This window comes from Fusarium venenatum (assembly GCF_020744135.1).
Source record: "Fusarium venenatum strain MPI-CAGE-CH-0201 chromosome Unknown EDB82scaffold_4, whole genome shotgun sequence".
NCBI classification, from domain to species: Eukaryota; Fungi; Ascomycota; class Sordariomycetes; order Hypocreales; family Nectriaceae; genus Fusarium; species Fusarium venenatum.
This window is the reverse complement of record NW_027072132.1, coordinates 7,476,853-7,497,183: the sequence shown is the minus strand read 5'-3', so window position 1 is coordinate 7,497,183 and position 20,331 is coordinate 7,476,853. Positions and strand designations below refer to the sequence as shown.

General features: G+C 47.8%; 8 protein-coding genes across 8 annotated transcripts; 6 read left to right on the top strand and 2 right to left on the bottom strand.

The window, feature by feature from the left end:
* Positions 1-751: 751 nt before the first annotated feature.
* On the top strand, positions 752-2,252 carry EDB82DRAFT_569867 (putative xylanase 21). The gene is made up of 3 exons (XM_025725847.2): positions 752-920; positions 973-1,281; positions 1,334-2,252. Exons 1-3 carry the CDS (start codon positions 851-853, stop codon positions 2,089-2,091), a joined length of 1,137 nt encoding a protein of 378 aa, XP_025594405.1. The 5' UTR covers positions 752-850; the 3' UTR covers positions 2,092-2,252.
* Positions 2,253-3,141: 889 nt separating this feature from the next.
* EDB82DRAFT_356573 (CRAL-TRIO domain-containing protein) lies at positions 3,142-4,700 on the top strand. Its single transcript, XM_025725846.2, has 2 exons — positions 3,142-4,096; positions 4,151-4,700. Exons 1-2 carry the CDS (start codon positions 3,379-3,381, stop codon positions 4,573-4,575), a joined length of 1,143 nt encoding a protein of 380 aa, XP_025594404.1. The 5' UTR covers positions 3,142-3,378; the 3' UTR covers positions 4,576-4,700.
* Positions 4,701-5,202: 502 nt separating this feature from the next.
* Positions 5,203-11,423, top strand: EDB82DRAFT_469330 (uncharacterized protein; the record flags this gene model as incomplete). The annotated part of the gene is made up of 5 exons (XM_025725843.2): positions 5,203-8,962; positions 9,329-9,431; positions 9,687-9,765; positions 9,920-10,176; positions 10,228-11,423. 5 exons carry the CDS (start codon positions 5,203-5,205, stop codon positions 11,309-11,311), a joined length of 5,283 nt encoding a protein of 1,760 aa, XP_025594402.2. The 3' UTR covers positions 11,312-11,423.
* A 257-nt stretch (positions 11,424-11,680) lies between these two features.
* Positions 11,681-12,606, bottom strand: EDB82DRAFT_563155 (uncharacterized protein; the record flags this gene model as incomplete). The annotated part of the gene is made up of 4 exons (XM_065609775.1): positions 12,303-12,606; positions 11,892-12,250; positions 11,747-11,840; positions 11,681-11,693 (listed from the first exon to the last, which is right to left on the bottom strand). The coding sequence occupies exons 1-4, from the start codon at positions 12,362-12,364 to the stop codon at positions 11,681-11,683; spliced, it is 528 nt and encodes a 175-aa protein (XP_065463621.1). The 5' UTR covers positions 12,365-12,606.
* A 354-nt stretch (positions 12,607-12,960) lies between these two features.
* Positions 12,961-13,362, top strand: EDB82DRAFT_518360 (uncharacterized protein). The gene has a single exon (XM_025725841.2). The coding sequence runs from the start codon at positions 12,986-12,988 to the stop codon at positions 13,283-13,285; it is 300 nt and encodes a 99-aa protein (XP_025594400.2). The 5' UTR covers positions 12,961-12,985; the 3' UTR covers positions 13,286-13,362.
* A 686-nt stretch (positions 13,363-14,048) lies between these two features.
* EDB82DRAFT_518358 (uncharacterized protein) lies at positions 14,049-15,301 on the top strand. The gene is made up of 2 exons (XM_025725840.2): positions 14,049-14,497; positions 14,552-15,301. The coding sequence occupies exons 1-2, from the start codon at positions 14,450-14,452 to the stop codon at positions 14,924-14,926; spliced, it is 423 nt and encodes a 140-aa protein (XP_025594399.1). The 5' UTR covers positions 14,049-14,449; the 3' UTR covers positions 14,927-15,301.
* Positions 15,302-16,691: 1,390 nt separating this feature from the next.
* Positions 16,692-17,983, bottom strand: EDB82DRAFT_356524 (uncharacterized protein). The gene is made up of 2 exons (XM_025725839.2): positions 16,913-17,983; positions 16,692-16,700 (listed from the first exon to the last, which is right to left on the bottom strand). Exon 1 carries the CDS (start codon positions 17,852-17,854, stop codon positions 17,006-17,008), a length of 849 nt encoding a protein of 282 aa, XP_025594398.2. The 5' UTR covers positions 17,855-17,983; the 3' UTR covers positions 16,692-16,700; positions 16,913-17,005.
* Positions 17,984-18,468: 485 nt separating this feature from the next.
* EDB82DRAFT_518356 (uncharacterized protein) lies at positions 18,469-20,150 on the top strand. The gene has a single exon (XM_065609037.1). It carries the CDS (start codon positions 18,921-18,923, stop codon positions 19,662-19,664), a length of 744 nt encoding a protein of 247 aa, XP_065463620.1. The 5' UTR covers positions 18,469-18,920; the 3' UTR covers positions 19,665-20,150.
* The last annotated feature ends 181 nt before the right edge of the window (positions 20,151-20,331 follow it).

Sequence of the window (20,331 nt, the reverse complement as noted above, 5' to 3'; positions counted from 1 at the left end):
CCTGACCCTGGATGTTCCGTTGTAATTTCTCAGCTGAACTAGACATTCGCAGTCCCCAATGGTAGCTGACAGTAACCTCCGTTAAGGCCAAGATAATTCTATACTTTCACATCAGAGCACCAACAGCATCATCCGTTCCTGGGTAGCATCCGGCTAAGATCTTGCGATCAGCCTGTTATAGGCTGGGTTGTAATATTGAAAACTCAAATACATTGCCACTAGATATCACATTGAATCTCCATGAATTCATTCGTGGCCCAAATTGGTCTCGATCAATTAAGGTTGTGAAGGTTAGTAAGATCAATTAATATCCGGGGTAAAGACCACATTAGCATGCCAATCGGTTAAAAGCATCCCTGCATCACCATCGAGGCTGGACCAAAACCATCAGCTTGTTTGTCTAGCCCACTAGCAATTACACAAAACCGCAATAGCGGAACTCATCTTCATCCAAATCAGCTCAAATACTCTTATTAACCGGTGCAACAGCCGATTCAAGACCCATATTGCGGGGGGTAATTCAGATTCGGATGTTACTTGCTCTTTGAGGTTACAGCATGCATCTTGGCGATGCTCCGACATTTCCTCAATGGGCGTTGCTCGGAACTTGGTACTCCGCACATAAGGCTTCCAACTGCGCTGATAAACAAAACTACCGGTAAAACGCGCCGTGGACACGGGTAAAACACTTACCATTATAGACTAGGATCTTGCGATATAGTCGGGCTTCAAGGCGATCATGAATAGCCATGTTACTTAGCTATATAAGACTTCAATAACCTCTTCAGGGTTGAAGTCTTTTGTTGTTGGATCAGCATCACTTGCCATAGAATCACCAGAGACAGTCAACATGCACTTCCTAGGACTCATTGTTGCTTTCGCCCCTGCGGCTCTTGCCCAGTCTGCTATCTGGGGACAGTGTAAGTACAATTATGGGATGATATATCGGACAAAAACTAATAAATCTTTAAGGTGGTGGTCAGGGATGGTCTGGCGCTACGACCTGCCAATCTGGCTTGAAGTGTGAGAAGATCAACGACTTCTACTTCCAGTGTATTCCCGGAAGTGACAACGGCGGCGGCACCCCCGAGCCTACGAACCCTTCTCCTGGTACTGGAGATGCTACTGGTCTTGACGCCAAGATCAGGGCCAAGGGAAAGGTATACTTCGGTTCCGAGATCGACCACTACCATCTCAGCAACAACCCTCTCATCAACATTGTCAAGAAGGACTTTGGTCAGGTCACCAACGAGAACAGTATGAAGTGGGATGCAATTGAGCGTAAGCACTTACTGTCCAAACAACTTCTAACGATCGACTAACACTCCTCAAGCTTCTCGCGGTCAGTTCACTTTCAGCAACGCTGACAAGGTCGTCGACTTTGCCCAAGCCAACGGCAAGAAGATCCGTGGCCACACTCTTCTTTGGCACTCTCAACTCCCCCAGTGGGTCAAGAACATCCGTGACCGCGCCACCATGACCGCCGTCATCGAGAACCACGTCAAGACCATGGTCACCCGCTACAAGGGCAAGATCCTCCACTGGGACGTTGTCAACGAGATCTTCGCCGAGGACGGTAACATGCGAAACAGTGAGTTCTACCAGGTCCTCGGCGAGGACTTTGTCGGTATTGCTTTCCGCGCCGCCCGCGCCGCCGACCCTGCTGCCAAGCTCTACATCAACGACTACAACCTCGATATCGCCAACTACGCCAAGGTCACCCGCGGAATGGTTGACCACGTCAACAAGTGGGTGTCTCAGGGCATTCCCATTGATGGTATCGGTTCTCAGGCTCATCTTGCCCGTCCTGGTGGCTGGAACCCTGCTTCTGGTTTCCCTGCTGCTCTCAAGGTTCTCGCTGGTGCCAACGTCAAGGAGGTTGCCATCACAGAGCTTGACATTGAGGGCGGTGGTGCTAGTGACTACGTCACTGTTGTCAACTCTTGTCTCACAACTCCCAAGTGTGTTGGTATCACTGTCTGGGGTGTTTCTGACAAGGACTCGTGGCGACCCGGTACTAACCCTCTTCTCTTCGACGGCAACTACCAGCCCAAGGCTGCTTACACTGCTGTGAGCAACGCTCTTAACTAAGAGGTCTGATGTGCCGTGGTTGCAGTACGAGATTGAAATGAGTGAGATTGCATGAGTATCATGAGTTGATCAGGTTTGGGGACAAGCTTGGGTGCCGGGGCTGATGCCAACGGTCTAAGCGAATGTATATATTTTCTTCACACATGAACATATTAAATGAGAGAACATAACGTCAAAATCTGCTTGCTCAATGAAATTTAATCTGAAACCGTGATGCATTAAATTGAACATGTTCGACTTGGCGAACAAAAGACATATTCCAAACCATTCACTATCACAATGTTCTAGGGCTAATTGAACGATACCATTGCACGATCCACTCTTCCATTCAACAACAACAACGAAACACCCACTGCTTGTAACATCAACGAAGAGTAAAAATAGGTATGATATAACTAAAAAATGTTCATTGACATGCGTAGCATTAACTGAAGGTCGTTGAGCACCGATGTAATACAGGAAGCACTTCTAGGGTAGTCGCGCGGTTATTAAACGGCTATACAATTATAGGACAGATAATACACACAATTCAGACTACGTCACAGCTTACATACTTGCGTGCTTAAAATATTCCTAATAATATGCCTGATCTTTCGGAAATGCCCGATCACTACATGTCCGTGGGAAGTCTGAAAAGAGATTCATTTATCGCAACGGTACGTCTGCCGTTAGAGTTATCACTGCAAGCCATCCTATCTGGTCCGCCACTGAATCACAATGCACGTCACAAACAGTAAAGATCTCATGCAAATAATCACTCAACACCAATCTTCCTAGCTTCCCTCGCCTCGCAAGGTCAACCCCAACTTTCATTCCTGTTTTCTGACATCTCGGCTTCCAACCCCACAATCGGTAGATCGTGCATGTGATACAACTAACCTCCAGACTATTGTCAAAGTGCGGGGTGCATTAGCCTCCGAGTGTCTGGCTTGCGAGCATTGCATTTCCGAAGTTAAAGGATAGATCGTCACACAGTGTTTTTTGTTCTAGTGCGCTTTGGCCTTGTTTCCCAATCCAGGACCACTTTCCGACCTGACGAGACGACGTCGACCAAAAGATCGTCATCGGTAGTTGGGGGCATCTAGATGAAACAGAAACATCTGTGTGCTCGGACTTGTTAGTGGATATCATCGAATTGTGGTTGAGACTGCCTGACGGAGCACAAATAATTGCATGTTTTCCATCGCCAACAGCCTCAACAGGGACATTTGTCGTATCATTTTTTTTTAAACAAACACTTTTGACTTTACAACAGTCTATTTTCATCATTTAGGATTCAATCTCAAAATGTCTTCTTCACCAGAGCCAGGTACACGCGGTAACCTCACCGCTGAACAGAACCGCAGTCTGCAAGAAGCATGGGTTCACCTATTTCGTCTCTGCGGGACTCAAACCCTTTCTCCAGATACGCCTGAGAAGACAGGCCAGCTTTTGGAGCATCTCAACAACAAGTCTCCGGAAAACTTCAATCGGAGTTTATGGGAAGCCTTTCTGGCCGATCATCCCGATACCACTATTCTTCGATTCCTTCGTGCAAGGGACTTTGACGTCGTGAAAGCCGTTGACATGTTCGTCTCTTCCATCAACTGGCGAGAAGAACGACAGATCCAAAAGACTGTCATTGGAGGTGGTGAAGCGGTTGGTCTGAAGACTTCGCTTACACCTGATGAAGAAGCTTTCATGGCGCAATATCGCTCTGGGAAGAGTTATGTCAGAGGAACGGACAAAGACAACCATCCTGTTTATGTCATTCGGGTTCGACTCCATGATCCCCATAAGCAGACGGCTGAAGCCATGGAGACATATGTGTTGCACAATATCGAGACACTCAGAATGATGGCTCGAGAACCCAACGACAAGGTCTGTCTCATCTTTGACTTGTCTGGCTTCGGGCTTCGGAACATGGATTTCCATGTTGTCAAGTTTCTCATTGAGGTCCTTGAGACGAGATATCCAGAGACTCTGGGAGTCGTACTGGTTCACAATGCGCCATTCGTATTCTGGGGTACGCAATCTCTTCCAATTTCACTTACAAAACTCTATTCTAACATATTCACAGGTGTTTGGACCGTCATCAAGCACTGGCTAGACCCAGTAGTTGCTTCCAAGGTTCACTTCACAAGCGGAGCCAAAGGCTTACTCAAGTTCATACCCAAGAGTAACTTGCAAAAGTCCTATGGCGGTGAAGATCCTTGGGAGTACAAATACGTCAACCCAGTTCCTAGCGAGAATGAGAGGATGCAGTCAGAGGAGAAGAAGACAAAGATACAGATGGAGCGACAGGAGTTGATTGATCAATTCACACGATTGACTACAGAATGGATCGGTGGTAATAAAGAGACAAGCTCTAAACGTGACGAGTTGGCCCAATTGCTTGAACTTAACTATTGGAAGTTGGATCCGTATGTTAGATCTAGCACTTATTACCATCGCGTAGGAGTGGTTAACAGGGCGGGAGGAATCGATTTCAAGGCTGCGCGTTAATCAGTTCGTAACGGTCACAAGCACCTTTCATTATCGAGATGGCCATGTCTTACAGTTAGTTAGTTCAATCTTGTCTTGTTCAATCAGAGTTTCCCTTAATTAAAAAATGCCTGAGCAAAGCCGTTGTGAATAAACTCAATGCCTTGCCCTGTAAACTTTCCACTGTCGGCCCGTCAAACGTCCCATCGCGCATTGACAAGTGGCGCATATCACAGCCATCTCGTCCAAAAAACAAACAAGAACTCCCCTGTAGGTCAGGCGCGGGTCATACCGACTTGGCATGGGCACCTGGTCGTGATGCAACCTCTTCAGGTGCCCAAAGCGCAATAGTTTGCGAGATGCAGGGGTGCTTTCAGTGCCTCTCTCACAAAAAGGGAAACGATCATCTCGACGGATCCATAGTCCAATTTCCCAGTCTGGGGTTCAGGAAACTAACGACGACGCTAACGTATCCATACTGTAGAAGACCACAGATATCTCCAAAAGCAAAATCCGTCTGTGATGAGTGGCTCAGATAAAAAGAGCTTGCCAACATCCTTGGTGAGAATCTCTCTGCGCTACCTTCATCAAGAGGTGCCTAACCCCATTTTCTTTTGCTTCGTTTGCAACTGAGGGTATCGCAACAAGATGAGGTTCTCCAAATTTTTCCTCACGACTCTTGCGTCGTTTAGTCTTGCTGCTCCTGAAGCTGCGCCGAGAACTGTCTCTTCGCCTGAATTATCGGGAGAATTGGTGCAGCTTTTGGAGAAGCATAACCTCGCTCTTGTTCCTCGTTCTGAACTCACGGATGCTCTCAAAGAGCTGAACACTCTTCTCAAGAGCAACGCGTTTCCCCGCGCGCCTGTTCTTATCAGACGACAGAACAGCACTTCTGGCTCTGGGTCAAAGTCCGGCTCTGGATCCAATTCAGATTCAGATTCAGACGATTCTGATGATGGAGGGTCTAAAATCGCAGCTATCCCTGGACTAGACGGTCTTGGAGATCTGGGATCTGGTCTCAAAGGATTGACAGATGCCCTTGGCGATGTCAAAGATCTTTTCAAAGCTCTGGGTGACTTGCTGTCGCCCGAGTTCCTCCAGGCTTTCCACGATGCTATGGTCTATCTTGCAGCAACTCTCAAGCCCCCAGCACCAAATCAGGTCAGAAATCTCCTTGCCAAGGCAGGACCACTTCTGGATCTAGTCGGCGAACTTAACCTCAAAGACCTCGTCGATGAGATCAAAGGTGTCGACATTGCCGGCATCGTGTCAAAGGTTCTCAAACTTCTCACAGACGACAACCTCAAGAATATTAACGGTCTTCTCACCAACGGCGCCACACTCTTGACTCCTGAATTCGTCAAACAGACAAAAGGACTCATTGGCGATGTTTCACCTCTTCTTGACGAGATATCTCCCCTGCTCAAGAAACTCACCGACCTTGACATCGAAGGCATCCTCCAAGCTTTGGACCCTCTCCTCAAGAAAGAGGCTATCCAGGGTATTGTCTCTCTTGTCAAGAACGCCAGCAATCTCTTGACAGCCAAGACAGTCGATGAGATTCAGGATCTTCTTGGTGAAGTCAGCCCCATCATCAAGGACATCGCACCACTCCTTGAACAGCTTACGAAGCTCAACCTTGAAGAAGTCCTCAAAGCGCTGCAGCCGCTTCTCAAGGATGATTCTATCAAGGGTATCTTGAGTTTGCTCAAGAACGCTGAGAGCCTCTTGACGCCCAAGTTTGTGGACCAGACCCAAGATCTCATTGGAGCTGCATCGCCTTTGATCGATAAGCTCAGTGATATTGATCTCAAGGGTGTCCTTGATGCGCTCAGCCCGATCTTGAAGAAGGAGGCTATTCAAGGGCTTGTTGGGCTGCTCAACAATGCAGAGGATCTCTTGTCCAAAGAGACCGTAAAAAGCATCAAGACACTCCTCACTGAAGCTTCTCCACTGATCGAGAAACTGTCAGATGTTGACCTCAAGGGTGTGTTGGATGCCTTGAGCCCAATTCTGAAGAAGGAAGCCATCCAAGGCCTTGTTGGCCTTTTGAACAACGCCGAGGATTTATTGTCCAAGGAGACTGTCAAGAGTATCAAGACCCTTCTATCTCAAGCGTCGCCACTCATTGATAAGCTTGCGGACATCGATCTGAAGGGAGTTTTGGATGCCCTCAGCCCGATCCTTAAGAAGGAAGCTATTCAGGGTCTCGTGGGGCTCTTAGGCAATGCTGAGGATCTCTTATCAAAGGAAACGGTCAAGAGCATCAAGACTCTTCTGTCAAGCGCGTCACCATTGATTGACAAGCTATCGGATCTTGACTTGAAGGGTATTCTAGACGCTTTGAGCCCCATTCTGAAGAAGGATGCGATCCAGGGTCTAGTCGGTTTGCTCAACAATGCCGAAGATCTTCTTTCCAAGGAAACCGTCAAGAACATCAAATCACTTCTTTCAAGCGCTGGTCCTCTTATCACTAGCCTTGGAAAGATTGACCTTGCCGGGGTTCTTGATTCACTCGCACCCCTCTTGACCAAAGAGTCCATGAAGGGCATTATCGGTCTTTTGGGCAATGCTGAGGATCTTTTGACGAAGGACTTTGTCTCAGACACAAAGAAACTCATCTCCAACGCTAGTCCACTGCTTACCAGCTTGGGCAAGCTTGATCTCAAGAGTCTAATTGATGTGATCGCACCACTCCTTACCAAGGACTCAGTCAAGGGAATTGTCAGTCTTCTCGGCAATGCCGAGAATTTACTCACCAAGGATTTCGTGTCACAGACCAAGTCTCTGATCTCGAAGGCTTCACCCCTACTTGACAGTCTTGACGATGCAGACCTGAAGGGCTTGCTCGATCAAGTTGGACCTCTTCTCAAGGAAGTTGGCAAACTCAAGCTCGAGGACATTCTCAGCGCAGTTCGACCCTTGTTGACCAAGAACTCCATCAACGGCATCATTGGTCTTTTGAACAACGCCGAGAACCTCCTCACAAAGGACTTTGTTTCACAGACAAAGCTTTTGATCGCCAAGGCTGCACCTCTACTGAACAGCTTGGATAAGGCTGATCTTGCGGGCTTGCTCGACCAAGTCGGTCCTCTGCTGAAGCAGGTTGGAAAGTTGAAGCTGGATGAGATTCTGAGTGCTGTGCAGCCCTTGCTCACTAAGGACTCTATCAAGGGCATTGTCGGATTACTTGATAATGCTGAGGATCTTCTTACCAAGGACTTTGTGTCTCAAACAAAGGGCCTCATCTCCAAGGCTTCGCCACTTCTCACCAGCCTTTCCAAATTGAACTTGGAGGATCTACTTGACCAGGTTGGCCCGCTTTTGAAGATGCTTGGTAAGCTTGATCTTGAGGGTTTACTGAGCGCCGTGGCACCACTCCTCACGAAGGATTCCGTCAAGGGTATTGTGGGATTGCTGGACAATGCTGAGGACTTACTGACAAAGAAATTCGTCAACGAGACTCAGACACTCATCACTGGAGCTGTACCCTTAATTTCTTCACTGAGTGAGCTTGATCTTCCCGATCTAATTGATCAAGTGTCACCTTTACTGAAGGAGATTGGAAAGATTGATCTTGCCAAGCTCGTCAAGCAATTGTCACCACTATTGGACGAGATCAGTGACTTGGACATCAAGGGCTTGTTTGAAGCCATTTCACCTTTACTCTCACCAAAGGGTATCAAGGGCATCATGGGGCTTCTTGGCAACGCTGAGGATCTCCTCACGCCCAAGTTTGTCAATCAGACACAAACACTCATCGGCGATGCAGTACCATTGGTCTCAGCTCTTGGTGAGATTGATCTTAAGAAGCTCATCAAGCAGCTTCAACCTTTGCTTGAAGCACTCGGCGAGATTGACTTGGGCGATCTCATCAAAAAGGTGAAACCTCTTTTGAATGCGCTCATGAAGATTGATCTCGTCAAGCTGGTCAACAAGATTATGCCCCTGCTGGATTCCCTGGATGATATCGATCTTGCGGGATTAATTGATGCGCTCAAGCCTTTATTGACGCCCAAGTCCGTCAAGGGAATTGTCGGGTTGGTCGATAACGCAGGAGATCTTCTCAGTGACAAATTCGTCAATCAGACACACACGCTCATCTCAGGCGCAGTACCACTTATTGAAGTGTTGAACAAGGTTGATCTGGAGAGTTTGTTTGAAATTATTGAGCCGATTCTAGAAGAATTAGATGGTCTTGATCTCTCTGGTCTTGTTGACGCGGTGAAGCCTTTGCTCAATGCGCTGAAGAAGATTGACATCAAGGGCATTCTGGACCAGGTCATGCCGTTCCTCACACCAAAGACAGTCAAGGGATTGTTGTCACTGGTAGGAAACGCGGAGAGTTTGTTGAGTAAGGCTTTTGTGAACCAAGTATCGGAGCTCATTGGAGATGCAACACCGGTAAGTGATTGTGTGTTTTATTGATGGAGACAATTGGCTAACTTCTATTCTAGCTTGTTGCGACTGTTGCGGACTTGGTACACGCTATTTTGAAGGAACTCATGGGTCGGACGTAATGCGGGATGAATTAATTGATGACTTGGATGGAATGTCAATTTAATTTTATGTACATAATGATTTGAATCGAAATGAAGGATACCCAGTATCTGCTTGGTTGACCATTGTTGCTGTGTTGTACTCTGTTTGGTGTTGTTGAACCTCACGCGAATGCCAGTTTAGTGAGTGCACCAAGATTACAGGGCAATCATGCGGTAATCTGCTTCGCAAGGCTCTGTTCGTTATCTTTGAACCTGAACAATAACCCTTGCAGCTGAGACACGGTCCAGACCTTTGTTTCCTTTTGTTAGCATTGCGACGAGTCAGCGGGTAATTACAGGCACTGTTCCGCTAAACCTTGGCCACTACCGAGTCATGTCCACACAGTGCAACCGTTATCTTGACAGTTCTCAGTGTCTGATCACCGACGTCACCTTCATTTATTTGACACTTTCTTAATATCGCAAACTAAGCTCTTTGAGTTCACACCACAAGTCAATCACTGCACACACTTTAAACTCAATTCTACCAAAACAGAAAGTGAGGGGAAAAGAAAAGGTGGTCATGTGTGTGTGCCTGTCTCTCTCCAATTCCGCTCCATCACTTATCAGTTTCCGCTAGGTAATGATCAGCGCTCTCGTATTGACTCCTAGCGCCTTGACCCCGCTGAAGATCAGAATTTGGCTGCCATCCCGAGCTGGGATGTGCCTTGTTTGAAGAATCGCTAGTGCAATGACCCTTGTATAACATTTCCAGGCTCCTTGGTCTGCGACGTTGAACCAATTTAGTTGGCCAAAACGCTTCCTCTAGACTCTTTTGTTCTTTCCTGAGGCTGTTGGTGATAGTTGCACGCTGTCGCTAAGAGCTGGTTGACTTCAAAATGGCTTCAACACAGGAAACAATGGCTGGTGCAGCGCCCGAGTCAAGGGACAAGACCATTCCTCAAGACGCGATGTCTCAAGATGCGCAGAGTGATAATGCTCCCTCTGACGACCAAATCCGCGACGAAAAGGCTGCTGCAGGACCTACTAAATGGCAGAAAGTAAAGGCGCATCTCATCAAGTTCAAATGGTGGTATTTGCTCGGTATCGTCGTCCTTCTGGCCATCTTGCTTCCACTGCTGTAAGTCAATCACTTCCACCCACATTTCGCGACATGTCTGACTATAAACAGCTTCACTGTCATCATTCCGGCAATCGTCCAAAACATCCTCAATGGCCAAAAGCTACCCATCAATGGCGGCGCTTTGCAAGTCATCTCCCCAGATCAAGTAAACATGAGTATAATCACATCACTGGACACGCCATTAGCCGCGACTCTGAAGCCTGTTGATTTGTACCTGTACAACAAGGAGGTACATCCGATGGCCTCGTTCCTCACCCTCAAGCTTCCAAACCTTCATCTCAACCACAACACAGATGTCACTGTCGTGAACCAGACGATGAATGTCACGGACCAGAAGGAGCTTTTGTCTTGGTTCAACGAATTCTTTGACAAACCCAAAGTCGAGCTCTCGTTGGAGGGTAAGCCTGAGATTCATCTCGGGGCATTGAAGTACCACCGCAGCCTGAAAAAGACAATTGAGATCCCTTCTCTGACCTACCTCGATGGATTTGCCCTCAATGATCTCGACTTCGATCTGCAGTCAAACCGAACATCCAAGTACAACATGAAAGGCCATCTCAACATCCCCAACTCCGGTGTTCTCCGTCTTGGCCTCGGGAATCTGACCTTCAACGTCTTGATGGGCGAGACAAGAGTCGGGTTGATCAACATCTGGGATCTACAAATGTGGCCCGGTAACAACACCGTCCCATTCGAAGGCAACTTCTTCTTTGACGAGTTGGTACCCAATCTTTCCGAAATCCTCGACAGTCAAAAGGTCGCGCTGAGCAAGGGCTACCTCGAGTTCTTCGCAACCGGAAACACCACCATAGCCAATGGCGAGCACATCAAGTACATCGAGGGTGTCTTGAACAAGAAACACATCAGGTTCACGTTCCCTGTGATCACGTTGCTTGGTGATGTCCTTGGTGGTCTGATGGATGGTGATCAAGGTTCTCTGCTGAATATCTTCGGCGGTGCTGTTGGAAACACGACCTTGCTTGAGCATGTTTTGGGTCATTGGGATGGAAGCGGCGGGGGAGGTACAGCTGATAAGGTGGCTAGAGGGTTATTTGCGAGAGCTAATGGTGGAAAGTCGAAGTCTTGGATGTGGAGTTTGATGAAGTTAGGTCTAACGAGAAAGGGTCTATGAAGCAGTTAGCGATGATCTGTCATGTTTAATGTAACGCATTTGTTCTTGGTCTTCAAGTCGATGATTTCAGTCTCGGGTATACAGTGCTTTCGTGGGAATGGATGTATTCGTCTTCGTGACAAGTGTAGCGTCAAGCCTCGGCCGATAACCAATGGCTTCCGGGTCTTGATCGCATCAGAAGGATTCGTGCCATACTCCGTCGCGCTTCCAGTTCCGCTCGTCCGCTGCCCCTCTTGCTTCGTGATACCAGCGGATCTCTTGCCTCAACTGTCCGACAACATCGGTCTACTCGACATCGCTCCTTCGCTCCTTGGCTCCTTGGCTCCTTGGCTCGTCGTTGCTCGTTCAGAGGTATTACGGAAATAATTACTACTCGCCGAACCTGTACAACCAAAGTCAGCACAACCATTTGCATCGAATCGGCTGCACACTAACCAGGTCTCAACGTCCCCCATGGAACCCAAGGGGTGAATCGCCCAAATCTCCTCGAACCCTTCAGGAGCCGTCATGACAGTGTCGGAGAAAGGATCTATCCAGCTAAATCAGTAACTGTTCAACCAGCGAGTAGACCCGCACTTACCAAGATTGTCGATATCGACGATGGGCTTGTGCTTCTCTGGCTTTTCCTCAAAGAGTTTGCTAGTATCGATCTTCGCACGACGCAACTCAGCCTTGATGATAAATTCCTGCACAGCCCTGTCCTCGATACCGCGGAGTCTGTTTTTGGGACCCTTGGTGCTCGTGGTTAACTTGTCGTCTTTCTTGGCGAGGAACTTGATTCTGCAGGCCCAGCAAGGCCAACGGTAAGTCTCGCTGTCGAGGAGTTTGGCTGGAGTGTCGGGGATCTTGAGCTGGTCGGGAATCTCGGCTTCCTCAGTGAGCTTGACCTTGGTTTCGGAGGCGGACTTCTTGGGCTGCTCGGGCGCAGGCAGGCGAGGGCTGTGAGTGAAATTGTCAGTTTCTTTCTGATAGGTGATGCACGATAACGTACCAGAGGCTTCCGACCTCTCTCACGAGAGGATGGCCCTTCCAAGAGACGTCGCGGTCAGACATTGCGCAGGTTCATAGGGTGATTCGAGGAGATGTGTGTTTTTGAAAGGTTGAGGTTGTAGAGAGTAAACGCCTGAGAAGAAATTCGACTTGAGTGGTGGTGGTTACTCGGGCTAGCTGCCAAGATCTGCCTACCAGCTGGCGAGCACCGTCAGTCACTGCTCGCCAGCCGGCGCGTAGAAGATTCTACAGCCGCGCCTCGCAGCAAGCAAACAAACAGGCAGTCCTGTTATTTTCTATTTTCCCTTGGCTTCTTTTTCCTCTTCGTTTGTTCAACCTCGACAACATTCTTTTCTTGGGAACATCCAGCTATCCGTCTTGTTATCATCATCATTATCCGTCTTTCAACAAGAATAGTATCTTCTATCACGAGCATCCATACCCCCCTACGTTATTCAACATGAACAACGTCCAGCGTTTCCGAGGCAAGTGACCCGTTCGCAGCTTCTTTCGTCATCCTGCTAACGATATCACCAGCAAACTATTCGGCTGAGAACCCCGATCGTATGGAAGATCCCTTTTGTGTGGTTCTTTACTGACCCTTTCGCAGCCGCTTACATGCCCGTGAAGATTTTCAACCATCGCTGCGTCAACGCTGACTACACAGTCCGACTCGTCGTGGAGATGGCCAACGGGAGACGAATCATTCTCCCTGAGCGTGAGGTTCAGGCGGTCTACCCGCACTTCGTATACGGCTATTGGAAGTCCTTTTCAGGTGGTCGTGCGGCCATCACTGGATTCAACATGTATCACCCCTTCTTCATTCTCGATCATCGCAAGACGAAGGGTCGCGCCGGTACTATCGAGTATCTTGTCCAATGGGTGGGATACGACGAGGAAGACACCACCTGGGAACAAGCGCAAGATCTGGCTTTTTGGTCGGCTGAGCTCAAGGATGACTATGACGAGGCGTACCAGCTGTAGTGATATATGTTGGAGAAACCTTTTATGATTGCTATCGATATTAAAGGTGTAGGAGAAACAAGGGGAGAGGCTCAAGGATAGCTCTGGACGAAGATATGTATTGGGTTAAGTCCCTGGCCATATTGGTAATCGCGGCACATGTATGACTAGAAACGTCATCTTTAGATACCCAATTTTAAACACCCGACACTTGAAATTATCCCGCATTCGGAACAAGACACGGTCATTGTGCTGAAAAGTCCCAGCGGCTTTGTTCCCCGCGAGCAACAATTATGTGCAAAAGTTCCATCAAGAACAACCTTCAATGTTCAGTTGAATGACAAAGGTGAGAACAAGAACACTAGCCGTTCTATTTTCTCCGTCTGGACTAGTGTTCAAAGCCACCCCCGAAACATACGGACGCTTAACCAAACAGACTCTTAGATGGTCAGCGATCGGCATCTTTCATCCGTCAACCGTCAGCCACTAGAATATTCTCGACAAATACTTTGACGAAATGGCGGCTAATACGAGAGTTAATATGATGTGTTGTGTCTAGAATGGCTGGAGTCAATTGAGCTCCTCTGACGATGGAGAACTTCCAGACTGCGGTTGACTCCGTGGAGGACACGAATAAAGGCAATTGGGTTCAATTGAGAATACCTGCTTCTTGACGTCAAAAGCCAAGTTTGCAACGCCACCGCAACGTTGCACGATCATCATGGCGACCGTTTGAACAACGACAACGCTCAGCCCCAACGAGCGCGCCACATCGTCTTGGAACCAACTGCCAAGATCAGCAATTTCAGACGGCGAGATCGAGAGTTTATTACATGCTAATGGGGATTCTCTCTGTCTAACTGGCTGTAATCGTGACGTGTATTTGGTAATGTGGCGCTGGCGCGTACGGATCTTCGGCTTCCTCTAGCGCAATATCAGCAGGTTTATTGTTAGCTACACTTCATCGCGGTCCTCTCTCTTACGGCCAGACAAGTTCAATGTCAGAGCCTTACCCGTCGTAAGAAGTCCGGCGGGAATATAAACTGGCAAGTCTGCTGCTCTGTATCACCATCCACACTCTCCCACCACGCATCGCTATCAACCCTTCTTCCCACACTCCGAAGCTTAGTACCTTACTCTCGCTTTAATCCAATACATATCGAACCGATAACTACTCTCGCTACCATGAAATTCTCCGCTTACGCCCTCCTCGCCTTCGCCATCTCTGCCCAAGTCAGTACCAATGACCATCCCCGACACTGACCGATCACTAACGTTATCCCACAGGCGCAACAAAGCGAGCTCTCCTCCATCAAAGGCGAAGTATCCTCCGCCATCGGCGGAGCATCAAGCGCCATCGACAGCGCCCGTGGCTCCGTCACATCTGCCATTGCGAGCAGGACCAAAGAAGTTGCTTCGGCTGCCTCGAGCATCACCAGCAACATCGACAACATCAAGTCCAGCCTTTCAACAGCAAGGGGAGCAGCTTCAACGTCTCTCCGTTCAGCTCTAGAGTCAGCCAGTACCGCTCTTGATAGTGCTAGGGCTAGTGCAACTGAGACCTCCGCCTCGAGCACGTCCGAGGCTGGTGGTTCAATGCCCACAGCAGCTATTGCTATGGGAGCCATGATGGGTGGTGCTGCTATTTTCGTTAATATGTAATATCGTTCCCGATTGAGTTGTGAGCATCTAGAAGTAATACAGACCAATAATGTTGTGGTCCGTGCCTCATTTCTCAATTGCGTGTGATGTAGAGACAACGGGTAAAGACAATGACAAGTTGAATGGATAGCTTTGTGAGTCGTCTCCGTCTTGCTTTACAGTGGCATTCTCTCCCCATGGGGTCCCCAACCTCATGTCTTGCAACAAGAATCACAAGAGTACGGAGTCCGCATCTTCCGTGAGAAAGCCTGGTTTAGGGAGCTAATGCACACTACTGTAAAGTTCGACTTGGCACAAAAGCTTGACAAACGCTATCGTTAGTGCGGCTGTGAAGCTTTGGGGGTCAAGCTGTTTGGTGGAGTCGGCGGTATGGATGTTCGCGGCCGCATCTCACTGGAATCTCTACATAGAATGGTTAGGCTGTTTATATACTGTGACAGTCCCACGTTTAAGCACATACGACCAAAGGTAGTGGAAAATACGGGATCCCGTCCGCTCTCCCATAGTCAAGCCACTAACCGGCGGATTAGTAGTTGGGTCGGTGACGACCAGCGAATCCCCGCTGTTGTATGTTTTTTTGCCTTTTTTCTCAACTGTGCTTACCATCCATCCATCATTCCTTTGGGGATGATGATTGAACTTTAAAATCAAGGCAACAGTGACATTTCCAATCCCAGAGGTAGCAACTTCCAGTGACGCTGTCTTGGGAACTTTGAGTTATCAGCTAGGGACGACGCGGAAAGCGTGTGGCTAGGGTGATTGTGGTGGATCGTTAATTTATTTATGCTTGAAACAAACGACCATCGTTGAATTGTTTTAGTATCTTTTCTTCTCTTGACTTACATATTTGAAACGAACTAGCTTAGGAATATGGAACACGGCAATTGGACTACCTGAGTCTGATCTCCATCTTCCACCTTGGCTACTCAAGACAAAGGCAGAGTCCACACCATTCCACAACAAAGTCAGAGTCTTGAATCCTTGTGCCATCGCAACGTACCTCACTGTCAATCTTTTATTTCGCAGGCAAAACCCCATAATTCCATGGCTAAAACACAGTCTCAAGTTTAGACAGCCCCCCGAATGCCTGCCATCAGTCACTGATGTTCTGGCCAAGCAACCACGATATGCCATGCTGTGGCTGGGTGAATCGCCGACAATACTATGCTTCTTGCCCGCTCCCTATTTTCTCTTAATATCAGCAGTTGTTGGCTGTTGGCTGTTGGTCGAAACGTTGCGCATCACCACACCCAGATAGGATCATGAGGTGCAGAAGCCTCCAATGCACCTGTTTGTCAATGACGGAGAGGAAATACTAAAGATCGCTCGGTAAGAGTAAAGTAGCATATAAACCGCAGAATAACACCGTATCTCCTAGCAATATACCAGCGTTCACAATCGCATACATTCTACCACAGTTACCTACAATCGCCTACACTTCACGACTCATTCCTACACCGCAATATTAAACATCAAACTTGAATATCTCTGCAGACTTCGCCATGTCTCCAACACCTAAGAACAGTGCTGCATCCGAGACCACTGAGACGCCTGTTCCCGGCCTGTATCCCGGAACCCGATGCACCAAATGTGCGGAGAGCGGGGTGGAAACCTGGGTTATACCTGGCAAGAATTGTAAAGCTGGCGGAGCGCCTTCTTGTTAGTTATCTAGCAATTACCGACGGGAGTTGACACCATCGAAAAATATGACAGTTGACTAATCTCGAGAATTCGATATTGATAGCTGTCGTTGTTCTTCGGTAGAACTACAAGACTGCAAAATGAGTTAGACAACAGCAGGGCCTAGAAAACCGGGGAGACATGCGCGATCAGTTATATCATTATTAGACCAGGACAATGAAAATCGATTAACAAAACTTATTGAACGAAAATCCGTGACCCTGTCTTCCAATAGTGGGTGGCAGGAAGGTTGGCCCTCCAAGTCTTGGGGTATAAGAATAAGTAGTCGAAGGACCATAAACTGACCTATTAATTTCGTCTCGTCTGCTTCCAAAGGCCAGGTTCTCTAGTACCCTGAGGTTCCAGTGTTTGGTACATAGAGAGATTGTAAATTGTTGACTAATCTTTACCGCGACACTGTTCTCGGTATGTATCCAAGTCCACAATAGACCAGACCCAGTGAATTTTGCCTTCCTCCAACCAATACATGACATGTTCATGAAAATTGACCCCTTGTCCATTAGGCTTGACGTCAGCCCAAGTTTTGACTGGAACACCTGTAAATTCCAGCCTAGCAGCAACTCGACCAGACTGCTTATCGACGAGCAGATCCTGGATGTCAAAATACAAGCCCTGAATGGCTTCTTGACTTTCTTGGATCAGGGATATGTACTCCGCAATGGTTTTCTCGTGGGTATTGTGCGTCACCAGCGGCTTGCAAAATGTTTCAAAAGTGGTCTCCATTGTCTTCTCGTTGATGCTTCCGATGTATTGGCGATAAGTCGAATCGAGATCAACAGTCGTGGGGTTGAAACTCTCCAGGAGATGTGCCGGTGTGCTCGTCGCTGAACGTTCTCTGGCACGTCGAGAATCATTATCTTGTAGCGATTTGATGGCTGAGAGTTGACCATCTGTGAACCATGCTAACACAATCTCTTGATACTGGAAGCTCTCATCTGATGAAGTAGACTGGGTCTTGATGACTCTGGCAGCAATGGCCTGCGCGTTGACGTCTATAACAGAGCTGTCGAGTTTTGAAGAAGTATTATTATTCTCGACATCAGAGCGCAGATGGGCGATGAATGTGTCTCGTTGTAGAGAGTTGTTGTTGACCGCCACGGTTGGCTGGAGTAAAGATTTTAGCGTATCCCAGTGTCCCTCGGATTGGGCACTGAGAATTGCTTCCAAGGAGTCGATGATTTCATATCGTGATAGTGAGTGACTCATGATGAAATTCTCGTTTGACATATGTCAGGGAATTTGTGAAATGAGTGAGTCCTCACGGTGATCAAGCAGGGTCATCGAGGAATTTAATATAATTGTCAGCAAGGTGACAACGACGCCCTTAACAAATCCTTTGGATTAGTAATGATATCTCGATGCCGTTTGATCGACGACCTATCTCTAAGCTTTTTCTCCGCACGCCAAGAACAAGACGTTTTTGATAAGAGTTGATCACCGCAGGCACTGACCTAAAATTGAGGCTCCAGGGTAGCAGAAAAATTGATCATTGAAGCATGAGACGATATTAGTAGGTCAGTTTCTACTCCTTAGGTAGTTAGGTTATGAACTTAGATCATCTATTTCTGTACCCTAAAGCTCGAAGGTCATCTCTGAATGAAGATGCAGCTGTTACTGCCGAGTTGAACAACTCTTGTTTCTCCATGGCTGTCATGTTCGTTATTTTTGCTGGTAAAAGCAATGACGTTATGGCTGCTCGCTCCTTAATACCTCCTGCCGGTACCAGAACAGTTTCCCACTAAGAGCACAGCTGACAAAATTAGTCGGTCAGTTTATACCCATTAGACCACACTTAGATGTCTTAATTTTGTACCTTAAGGCCTAGGAGGTTATTTCTACGACCCACTAGCCTCCCTCTGTTCTCTACTTGCATCTCCCATCTTTCTTTTATCAACATAACATTTTTCATCATCCACTACCATCATCTATCAATATGACTTCCACGCCTACCGATCACGAGATCGCTGCAACGCCCGCCACATCCCCTTTCCCGTCGGAACTCGATCCCCATTCGGCCACCATCTTCGCCAAGCTGTCTACTGAACAGCAAGAGGCCGCCAGAGCAGCAAAGGAACAAACCGGACAGTATCCTTAGGAGCTGATACCCGATGTCAAGGACGAATTATGGTGGAGCACCGGCGCGCTGATGAGCCTTGAGAGACTGCTCCGCTTGTACAAGTACAATCATGGCTTAAACGATGTCAACGCTGGCATTGATGTGATCCTGCGGAATTTCGGTGATCAAATGTCTGAGGCAGGCATCAGCTAGGAGAGATATCTGTCCAGGCCCGACATGGTCGGGATCGTTGCCCCACAAAACTCACCGAGCCCCGAAGTCCGTGATTCACCGACTCAATCTCCCAAGTCACCATCGCCCGACTGGACCAGGAAGCAACTCAGAATCGTTCAAGATGTGATTCGGCCTACCGAAAGGCTGCTCAACTGTGTCAAATCCAACGCCAGCATGATACTTCGGAAGCTTCATCTCGAATACGACGAATGCATGGACTTACTGCTGCTTTCGAACAACGTCCTTGATATTGCAACAAAACTTCATGCGTCTCAATGGGCCCTAGTAGTTACAGCAAAGGCCAATATCGCCCAGATCCGAACTCTGATCGATGACAGCAACGAAGCCAGCAACCAGGCCAGCAGCAGCCATCATGCCGGCCAGAGATCCTCCGACCAAGCATTGAACATTCCACGTGATATCATTGGCCAACAGGTCAAGATACTTGAACGTGCGTTACAAAACGCTCGAGACGCCGACGAGAAGGCCAACAAGAGCTATGAAGGCAAGGCGAAAGCGGAAGAGCGAGTGGAAGAGATTATCACTCAAATCAAGGCGTGCACAAAGAAGATAAAGAAGTGGGAGGAGCGAAAGTCTCGAGCGGAAGCAGAGCTAAGGCACTTATCGCTCTTGGTCACATTCTCCAAGATTGGTGAACAAGGTGTAAGGATATTGGAGGAGAAATACCCGGGCCTCCTGAAGGATCTGGGCGACATGGCAAGAGAGTTTGAAGGGAACAACGAGTGACTGATTGATCTCATGGGACCAGCGAGTCTGGAAAAAAGAAACATGAATGAATTTCAACATGGTCTTTCAGGTATCTGTTCTCCGTGATTGGAGCTACAGAATAATGTTCAGTTAAAGCGACAACAATAGCGGAAATTATGCTACGTTGTCAATTGACAAGAATACTCTAACTTGGCGTTTTATCGTGAGGCCAGTTTATGTTCATTGGACTATGGGCTTTAGGCTCCCTCTCTTTATGTCCTAAGTTTTAGGAAGCCGACTTTTCTGCATTCACAGTATAAGCTTCGTCAGCGTTATAAATCGTCGGGAGGCTCGGGAGGAGGATGGCCCTTGTCATTTTGCAGTGGTAGCGATGTTGAAGACGTTTTGGAGGAAACATAAAAAATACACGGTGTTTTCACGACCACGTTTGATCTTTGACTTTTGTATTCCGTCCTCATCATGACTGTGCAGCGATCGACTTTTGTAGGCTGTGTTGTCGTTTCGCGTACTCTGCAGTTGACTCCTCAATTGAAGCTGGAAAATGGAAAAAGGAGACAACAACGTATAGGCAGGGATCCGCAGGTCGTCGCCGACCCAACTACTGATCCGCTGGTTAGTGGCTTAACGATACGATAAGAGAACCGACGGGGAAATTGAATCAGGAATAAAGATATCCGAAGCTTTG